This window comes from Scatophagus argus, chromosome 5, assembly GCF_020382885.2.
Source record: "Scatophagus argus isolate fScaArg1 chromosome 5, fScaArg1.pri, whole genome shotgun sequence".
In the NCBI taxonomy this organism is placed as follows: domain Eukaryota; kingdom Metazoa; phylum Chordata; class Actinopteri; family Scatophagidae; genus Scatophagus; species Scatophagus argus.
The window spans coordinates 6346101-6356022 of NC_058497.1; the positions used below are offsets into that span (position 1 = coordinate 6346101).

Below are 9922 nucleotides of genomic sequence, written 5' to 3' on the forward strand. Positions count from 1 at the left end.
TGTGTGTGTGCCAGGTGTTGGCTCTAGGTCACAGGTTGTTGTGGCTTTTCTTCAGACAGGAAGCCACGTTGTGTTGTGGGAGCTTCTCTTTGTGCTCTCTCTCTGTTGCTTCTCTGCAGAACAGGGAATGTAATCTGTCACACACAGCAGGACAAACGTTAGACAAACGTTACAAAGCATGGAGAACTGCAATATTAATCTGAACACCCGCGCACAGTTGTGTACATGTCTTTGTTTTACCAGATGGAGCTGCTCCGCACAACACATCTCCCAAAGCAACTACTTAGCAAGTAGCAATCATTTCAGCTAATATGTGGCTTAGTGTGGCTTTATTTCCACAGCCAATGTGAAGCTATTCCTTAGCAACTTTCTTTTGGTAAATGTGGGAGCTGCTTTCACTAAAATTAAGCATGAAGGTAAAATCTGTGAAACAACATGTTTCAACGGTTTTGCCACATTTAAGTGCTTGAGCATGTATAGCAATAATATAAAGTTAGTACTTGAACAGCGTGAATCAATAGTACTCTCACTCTCAATAGTTTACCACACATCATTTTTATTTAAATCCACTGATGGTATATCCTAACTTGAAAGAAGTACTCAGATACTTTACTTTACTGAAAATAACACACTGTAACAGTTCTACAAGTAAAAATCCTGCACTAAAAGCCTTGTTATTAGCAAAATGCAAAATGACCATGCTACTTTATACAGTGTTTGGATAGTTTATAATAGTACATCATATTTTATAATGCCTTATTTTGTATGTAAAATCTTTATTTGTTAGGTAAGTGTAATGGCTCAAGCTCTCAAATAAATGTAGTGAAGTTAAAAGTACAACACTTCCCTCTAAATTCTAGTGGGAAAGAAGGGTCAAACAGCCTGCAACTCAATAATACTCAAAATAAAAGTATTAAAATACATACTTGCACTTGTATATGTCTTTTTCTTAAAGTCACAGAGACACAGAGTCCTCCAGATGTAGAAATCAACAAAGCCTGCTGAGATGGAAAATAAACCAATCACACTCACTTCCTACTCTCTCTCTCTCTCACACACACACACACACATACGCACGGGGAGAGAGTGATAGCGAGACATTTCAACGAAGACTGGATGGTTTGACAGCAGCTCTTTATTTTGAGGTCAGTACTTTTATTTAAAATTGACTCAATGTCAGATTTGCTGGATATATTTTCAAGTTTTTTTCACAGTTATGTTTTTACTGTGCACTTGTATATGTTTTCATAGAAACAAAATAATATTTTTTTATATATAAAATCAACTAAAACCAAAATCAGAGTTTGCATTATAAATAACCTAAAATGACTCTTGAAATAACACCCCTCATCATCAATTATTTGTTACAGTAAGATGAATAAAATGGTTGACAGAGCAGAAAATGGCGTCTTTCCTGTTTTCTGTCTATGTGTCTACTCTTACCTACAGTGATGTGAAATATCTCCTTCTGTCATCAGTAAACTCACAATGAAATGCCAGACGTTGCTACCGGCCTGTTTGCTGCTGCTCTGGATGCTGACAGGTAGGCCTCTTTCATGATTTCAAAAGGAGGACACGTTAGACATCTTACATCAGTCAGACTTGTTTCTTAAATTGACCTTTAATTCTTTAATGGTAGCAAATTCTTTGGCAGTAAATGTTTTGCTGTTTCTTTCCAAATTTCTCCCACAGCACCTGCCAGGTGTCAAGGTAAGAAGACTGCTTTGACAGTTCAGTGGAGTCGTGTAATAGTAACTGCATGTGTGAAAGAATGTTACATATTCAGCATTTTGATGGTGTCTTACGTTTCTCCAAAAATCTCTTTTTCTTACACAGGGGCTGGGGATAAAAAGGATAAAATGGAAGTGATAAATAAATCTGATGGGATAGAGATAAAATGTCCACCCGACTATGAAATATACAGTACAGTAACTAACGACGGAGTTCCTGGCGCTAAGGTAACATATAAGGATGACAACACAGGAGAGTACATATGTAAGGCAACTAATAATGGAGATGATGGAGCAAAAATCTTCGTGAAATTTCGGTGTAAGTTCTTCTCCACAACTTGTGTCTTGTAGCGTGTTGTATGGATTTTGAGTGTGTGCTTTAGTACTTACTTGTATTTACACTATATTATGAGTACAATATTTCTTGACAGTAACCGTGTTTCAAAAATATTATATTCTTAAAAGGTGTTTTTGTGTGTGTGCGTGTCCAGCCTGTGACAACTGCATAGAACTGGATGTATCTTCAGTAACGGGAATAGTTGTAGGAAACGTGGTGGCTACAGCTGTCATTGGAGTGGCTGTCTATCTCGTTGCATCTCAGGCTCGGGTTGCTTCAGGAGCTCCAGACACCTCTCACAAGAAAGGTAAAATATCTGTCTGTCTGTCTGACTGCCTGTCTGACTGTCTGTCTCTACTAACACTCTTGTTTGAAATGCAAATTCACGCACATTTGTTATAAAACACGACTGAGATTAGAAAGAGAAAGCAATAGGCAGTGGATGAAAACATGATTGTTTTAATTTCCAAAATAATCTTACAAAGTTACAGTGTTTGAATGCAATTTTTAAGTCTCCAAAAATGTATGTGACAACTCATTACAAAGGAATGTTTTAATGTCCAGTATGAACAGCAGGAATGATCATAGAAAACAAAAGCGTATTTCAATATTCATATAAGCAAGTCACATTCATGTAATGATAGACTTGAAAAAATTTGAACCTACCCATCCATCCATTTTCTGTACTGCTTCTCCATAGGCCTATTTTATCAGCCTATCCCGGCTGAGAGGCGAGGTACACCCTGGCCTGGTCACCAGTCAGTAATTAATTAATTCAACCACAGCAGCTACAGCAGCCAGACTGCAAACACAGCTTTGCACCAGGCTAACTGCTTCCCCCCGTGTCCAGTCTTCATGCTGGGCTGAGCTAACTAGCTGCTAGGTCCAGCTATATATTTAGCGTACAGAGGACAGTGGTATCAATTTACTTATCTAGTTTCTGCAAGAAACCAAAAACATATTTCCCAAACTACTAGTTAAGGACTTGTTAAGTTTTAAATGTCTTCAAAGGGTTCCTTAGTTAGTTTTTCAGCCCCTGTCATATGTTACAAGCCACTAAATCTGCGCTCAAGTATTTTAACTCAGAGTCTACTACATATCCAAAAAACAAGAAAAAACATTATGCATTCATGATTTAATAACTTCAAAGTACAACTATATATAGGAGTGCAAAAGGTACTCAAAACTTTACAAAATGGCTGCTTCAGTGTGAACTCACACAGACATACTTACAAAGCTAGTAACAGAACATTGTATTAATCATATTTCAAATGCATTAAATAGATTAGCCTGTGTTCGACATGTAACCCTGCTGGTTGATACTTGCATATTAACATCGTGTATGTATCAATATATCTACCCTCAGGCTCTGACAGGCAGCACCTTGTTCCAAATGAAATGAACCACAGAGTCCCCAATGACCATTATCAGGTAAGCTCAAACGTGAGGGCCTTTTCAATTGGAATTTTATGTGATCATTATAAAAATTAAATGACAAATAATTTTTTCTTTTTGTCTTTTTACTTTCTTTACCCCACCATTCCTCCTTCAGCCCCTGAACCTCAAACAACAGAGGGACATGTATGATGTACTTCACAGAAAATAGAGGAGATAGAGTTCCTCGCTGCCTGAGACCTCACCTCGTGTGTTCTTGTGACTCAGATATCTGCAGGGAGGAAAAGTCTGTTATCTCTGATTGGGGTCACACATCCCCAGTGTATGTTTCTCTGTATGATGGTGTTTTAGCTTCGGATGTCCTATTTTTTTTTCTGCCATGCCTGTAAAAGGTTGCTCCTTGTAAATCAGTCCCTAACATGAGTGACATGTTGTGCTGCTGTATGTCTCAGTGTTTGTTATCTCTTGTTCTATTTTGGTAGCATGTTATTCATTCATTATCTGTGTATTTTTTTCTTCACATAATGTAAGTAGGACTGCAACAACTGCCATCTCATATAATGGCTTTGCATAGATGTGTTTGTTTGACAGACAAAAGTCACATTATCATGATACTAAATTAAAAATTTAATTGTGCTCTCTTGTCATATTGGCAACTATTGCCAGTGTTCATTTTCAATACATTTCAGAGATAAATACTGTGCTTTTATTTCCCAACATTTATTTGAAAGCCATGATTGCCAGTAATGCAGAATCTATATTTTTAGAGGGCAAGAGAAGCTGTGACTAGTACAGGCAACCCCCATGTGAACACCCCTGGTGGTGGTGGTGGTGGTTTTGGATTGGGGGGGCAACAGCCAAAAACTGGGATGTGAGGAGTTAATCCCTGATGAGTTCATCCTGGGTACTGGATGGAGTGAAGGTGAATGGGCTATAGGATGGTCACAGAGATTTTGCTCTTAAGTAACAGCTGAGAGAGGTAGAGAGGGCAACAGATTTAAAGACTGGCAGCAGTGACCCGCCTGGCTGATGAAAAATCATTGCAAATCACTTTTTTTTAATTTAAAAGTATTTTTGATCCTTTAATGTTAAAAAATCTCAAGATTGTCATAATATCCAACTCAGCTTTGAATTCCATTTATTATTGCTACTGCCATTCTCACACTAGACTATGGCATTAATTTAATCCAGTGTTAGTGTTTGCAGATTTATCTAATTGATTTAGATAAATCAATTTTTTGCCCATTCATGAAGCAGAGCATTTGTGAGCTCAAACACTGATGTTGGACTAAAAGGCCTGGTGAGTCTAGATACTTTTATAAAGTGTACCTGTAGTATTAAACCATACTGAAGGTGTCCCCAAATAAACCAGGACAAAAATCCTGAGGATTACTAGTGCATTTGGATGATTTCGTAGTGTGATTTGTGTGATTTTGTTTTAGAGGTAGAATATTTAACTTGGGCTTTTTCTTGTAACAGAGAATTTTTACATTGTTTGATATTGATATTTTTTACACAAGTAAAGGATCTGAATACTTCCAACCACCACTTGCTGCTACTACTGTATTTCGTTACATGCCATAAGGATGTGAGCCTTCAGAGGTCTATTTAAATCTGTTGAAGCAAAGATATAAATAGATAGGAGGAGGAACGATAGAAAGAGTTGCACAATAATGCGTATATAGAAAGAGCATAGAGAAAAATGAAAAGACATAAAGGTTAAAATGTTGAAAGAAAGGGTAAGGAAATGGAGAAGAGGACAGAAACTCCCCATGTCAGATAATGTGATCGTTTAAATTCTTTGATGACTGCTCAGAGTCTTCCGCCTTCTTTTTGACGCTACTGTGACAAAGCCACACACTGCAGTTTTCAAACCGAGGAAGAGAAGAGAGATCAAACAATGAAGCTTAGACATCTCGGCTCAGAAACACAACCTCTGATCAACCCCCCACACACTGACACACACACACACACACACACCTGGCTCATGTGCACACACTTTCATGCACTCATAAACAAGCTCATGTGCACATTCTCGCATAACACAAATGGGTGTGTTCATGCACAGATGACACAACCACATACACTCGTCGAGCAGATGTAGGTCTGTGTGTGGGAAGCGTTTGTCTTAAGACAGTCAGATACAGGAGCACATCGTATACAACCCCCACCCTCCTCTCCTTCTCCTGTACTTCTTTGTTTTTCTCTCGCACAAACATAAAGCAGATGTAGATGATGATAACTGAGCAGTAAGTGTGGGAGTGTTTCCACTAAACACTGCACCTCTGACTATTACATATAGTGTAAGGGACTGATAAACTATAAGTAGTCTGCATGAAGAGGCATGAGATATTACGTGGTATCATGTCTTATGCTTTCATTTCCATCAGCACAGCTGTGCTCTGTCACTACTAAGAAAACACAGATGTACAAAAACAAGGGAAAGACAATAACACAGTATTTCCTCAGTGCACACAGTAGATATTACAAATCCAAACATAATATGTGTGCATGCATTGAGATATGTCAGATGTTTCCGAAGACAGAATTGCATAGCATTTACACAAGAGAGACTCTAACGATGAAGACATGTTGATGGTGACGACAGATACGAGCTGGGGCTCTGAGGACGCTTCATGAATCGCATACTGTTATATCCGCAGAAACCTCTCAGTACAGTTTCCAACCATGAGCAAAGAAGAAAACGAGAACAGCGGTGACTGTGGTTCATTTATTAGTGACACATGTTGCACCCCTTACAGGAACAGGAAGATTTAAAAGAAAACAGTAAGCAAATTGATGAACAGTAACGTTTTACATGTCTGACAAAAATGAACCGACCTTTATACAATGTGATAGGTCAGCACTTACATTAACACCCAATATATGTACAGAAAACAGAAAATACAAGTTAGGATTTTTATTCCTGACATCACTGTAAAATATACAATAGTCTGCTAACTTTTTGTATTAAAGGGTCGGTACAGTCTAAGAGGTGTTTTGAAATGCTGTAAATATGAAAGACAAATGCCTGTCTATGTACAGGACAACACCACCACTAGCCAGGACCTCAGTGCTAAAACATATTTATTTATCACCACTATGATAATGTTAAACAACTTGGACATTATAAGCATCATGGACTTTGTGGGAGAACAGTTGTATTGGACTGCATTAGACTGTACAGTGGCAACTGAGCTAAAATAAACACTAAATGTTAATAAAATAAACACTGAAACATTTTTTCACTCACTTCTAATGGTTTCTATGGAAGCCGAATGGCTGAGCTGGCAATATTTTTTAAAAATATCGTTATCTAGAGACCACAAGTTCTTTAATTTGTTATCTCAAGATAATAAATGCATGTTTTCTTGTGGTAATCGGTTCATTTATCTCATTATCTTGTAACAAACAAAAGACAGCTTTCTTGAAATAATGCGATAATTTATCATGAAAAAACAATTTCGTATGATTCCTCAGAATGGACAATGACATAAACACAGCTCTGTGCAGTGCGTTTGGGAGCTTAAGGCAAGCCATAAAACTTTGTCATGACTTGTGCGAAGTTTTCTCTAAGGATTTCATATGAGGGTTGATTATTGTGAGAGATGGGCTTATAAACTTAAATTAGTACTCAGTTACAATCAGTACTTAGTTACAATCAGAAAGACTGTCATTGGCAAGGAGGAACTGGAAAAAACTACCATCAACAGTGGCCGTTTGAATGGTATAATAAAATAGGCATACAATTAAGGTAGATTAAAGTACAGTCCGATGCACCGATCAGTAATGCGTAATCCTTACTAATCAGTAATCTGTAATCCTTGCAGTATTTGATTTTGTTTGTCCAGATACCTCTTTGTGAGATATCTGGCTGCACACAAATCATAATCTAAATTAGCCAGGCTACACAATCTTTTCTCTCATCTGCTGCTAACTGCAGAAGTACCCTCAGGAAACTTATGACAAGATGGCGCCGCAAATGGCAGCCTTGTTACTGCGCTCTACACTTTCTTTGTTCTCGTTCATTCTGTGTGTTTTGCTTCACAAGCACGATCACTTTCAGTAGAGAAGAAGTGTCCAACAGCAGTTTACTCCAGACAATTTTTCTCCAAATTTCACAAACCCAGAAAGATTTATTATTCCATAATATGCAGACACTCATATATCACATCCATTCTACACATGAAGAAACAAATTCCTTGTGTGTGCTAACTCACTAAGCCAATAAAACCTGTTTCTGAGATTTGGAATTTGGTTGCAGCAACATACAGAAACAATGTCCCTGTTGCCAAACAGTTTTTGTGGAGACTATTGTTCAGAAGAGAGTAGTCCCTAAGTAGTTTTTGGAATATAATTTTTAAGTCCTTTGAGAACTACAAACTAAAGGCCATTCATCTCTGTTGTACTTGGACAAATTAAACAATTACCACTGGTGATGTAATTCTGGGGGTAAGTGAGAAAATGTGTCTTTGCTGTGCCATTTGGGTTAAAAGACCCTGTAAAGTCAAAAGAGCAAAAAAGGAAGTTCTTACACGCTACTGGGAGAATGATCACTGTTCATGTATGTCGTCAATATTTGCCTCCATCCTCGCAGCCTCTGAACCAGTACTCTGGCACAGTCAGGTAACTTCCCTCTAGCTCATCTTGTTCATGGCGGAGTAAGTATCCTGGGAGAGCGTGTGAGGGTTCAGGCTCTGCCAAAACACAACATAAAGAGTGCTAAGTCTTTCACAGATTCATATAGCGCCTAAAATGTGTGAGTGTTTTTGTTTTAAAATGGTTAAATCACAACACACAATGGCGACTGTAAATCGGTCACACTTCCAGGAACATATGTAAACTTGGCAGGAAATAACGTTCACATATGCAATATCTACCTCATAGTCAGGAGATGGCACAGGTGGACCCCGGGCCACTGAACGAGCAGGTCCTAGAAGATAATAGCAGAAACAGGTGTGCTGTCAGACAAATTATTTATTTGCCTGCATATTTATTTATTTATTATTTAATGTTTTAAGAGTAAAAATTAAACCTATGTAATGAGTCCACACTCAGTTTAACACTTTAAACACTTAAAAATGGAATAGACATACAATGCTGTTACTAAACTGCAGATAAGTCTGCAAAGTCAGCATGTATCAACACTAAAAAGTGCATGATATGTGGTTTTAAGTCCAAGGGACAACAAATAACATTTTACATATCTGTTGATGCTGTGTAATTTTGTGCTTTTTGTGATCTTCTTCGATGCATTCTTACCCCTGGAAGTGTGAACGGGTCCAGCTGAGCCCCTCTTCTTGGTGCACCTATAGATGATGGCCATCAAAAATCCCGTCACGAACACGTCCACAATGATAACCAGCAAAAGCAAAAGCCCATCCAGCTCAAAACAGTTTTCACACGCTGGAGGTCAAAGAACAGAAGACGTACAAGCAGAAGGTCAGTCAGGACAATCAGCACAGATGAGATGATAACTTGAGATGTTGTGGTTTTACTCACCTTTTCCTTGCACATAGAAATAATAATGTTGTTTTGTGCCTGTGACTGTCTCATCGTAATCACAGTGATAAATGCCTTTCTTGTCATTTTCATATTGTATTTTCAATTCTTTTCCTGTTTCCGGTCTTTTTTCGCCTTTTTCGTACCAGCTGGTTCCGTTTTCTGGACAGGTCAGTGTGACTTTTTTCCCAGAGAATGTTACTTGAAACACACAGACAGATATTCAGTTACTTCACTGTACTTGCTTTGGTTTCCTCATTCTGTTCATTCAGAACAGATGATGACCAGAAAGCTAAGGAGTGTTTCCGAGACTCAACTCATCTTCATGTACCTTTAGGTCTGATCATTTTTCCTCTGTGTTACTGTGCAATACATTGTGCCGTTGTCTTATATACAGATTTTGAAATGTTTCCAACAATATAATGGCAAAAAATACGACTAGTCATCAAAATAAGATGTATCCACACTTTTCAGGTAACCACATGCCATACATACAACAATGCAATAAAAATAAATCACATTACCACGCATTAACACTTTATAATACAAAATAAAATAAAACAGAATGTAGTATTTACCAGGATCAGCCTTCACGGGAGCTATGAACAGGAGGAGGACAGCAATCGCAGCCCGAACACCCATGCTGTTCGTTTTCTTGAGACGACTTCTGTTTGTTGTAACCGTCTTTCTTGAGCTTTCTGCTCTAAGGCACAATTTGTGAATGTCTCCACTACAAGTTACAGAAAAACATCAAGCTGTCTGTTCCATAAGACAAAAAGATTCAAAGAAGTAGTCTTGATGTTTCTCCCTCTCTTTCTCTCTCTCTCTCTCTCTCTCTCTCTCTCTCGCTCTCTCTTTCACATGCACACACACACACACACACACACACACACCACAGGAAGTGATTTTTTTCAAGACGAATTCATGTTTGAAACTCCAAATGAAGTCAAACTGATTG

General features: G+C 38.1%; 2 protein-coding genes across 2 annotated transcripts; one reads left to right on the forward strand and one right to left on the reverse strand.

The window, feature by feature from the left end:
* Window positions 1-1020: 1020 nt before the first annotated feature.
* LOC124058926 (T-cell surface glycoprotein CD3 gamma chain-like) lies at window positions 1021-4098 on the forward strand. The gene is made up of 7 exons (XM_046388564.1): window positions 1021-1145; window positions 1479-1543; window positions 1693-1710; window positions 1837-2049; window positions 2222-2374; window positions 3434-3498; window positions 3620-4098. Exons 2-7 carry the CDS (start codon window positions 1489-1491, stop codon window positions 3671-3673), a joined length of 558 nt encoding a protein of 185 aa, XP_046244520.1. The 5' UTR covers window positions 1021-1145; window positions 1479-1488; the 3' UTR covers window positions 3674-4098.
* Window positions 4099-6179: 2081 nt separating this feature from the next.
* Window positions 6180-9795, reverse strand: LOC124058928 (T-cell surface glycoprotein CD3 epsilon chain-like). The gene is made up of 5 exons (XM_046388565.1): window positions 9543-9795; window positions 8965-9165; window positions 8725-8868; window positions 8343-8395; window positions 6180-8159 (listed from the first exon to the last, which is right to left on the reverse strand). The coding sequence occupies exons 1-5, from the start codon at window positions 9604-9606 to the stop codon at window positions 8100-8102; spliced, it is 522 nt and encodes a 173-aa protein (XP_046244521.1). The 5' UTR covers window positions 9607-9795; the 3' UTR covers window positions 6180-8099.
* Window positions 9796-9922: the final 127 nt, after the last annotated feature.

Bases quoted from the DNA above. Each gene is read 5' to 3' on its own strand.
- LOC124058926 (XM_046388564.1), top strand. From the start codon at position 1,489: ATGAAATGCCAGACGTTGCTACCGGCCTGTTTGCTGCTGCTCTGGATG. The intron at 2,375-3,433 runs GTAAAATATCTG...ATCTACCCTCAG, and splicing joins AGACACCTCTCACAAGAAAG to GCTCTGACAGGCAGCACCTT. The intron at 3,499-3,619 runs GTAAGCTCAAAC...TTCCTCCTTCAG, and splicing joins TCCCCAATGACCATTATCAG to CCCCTGAACCTCAAACAACA.
- LOC124058928 (XM_046388565.1), bottom strand. From the start codon at position 9,606: ATGGGTGTTCGGGCTGCGATTGCTGTCCTCCTCCTGTTCATAGCTCCC. The intron at 8,869-8,964 runs GTGAGTAAAACC...TTTGACCTCCAG, and splicing joins TTTCTATGTGCAAGGAAAAG to CGTGTGAAAACTGTTTTGAG. The intron at 8,160-8,342 runs GTAGATATTGCA...GTGTTTTGGCAG, and splicing joins TGCCATCTCCTGACTATGAG to AGCCTGAACCCTCACACGCT.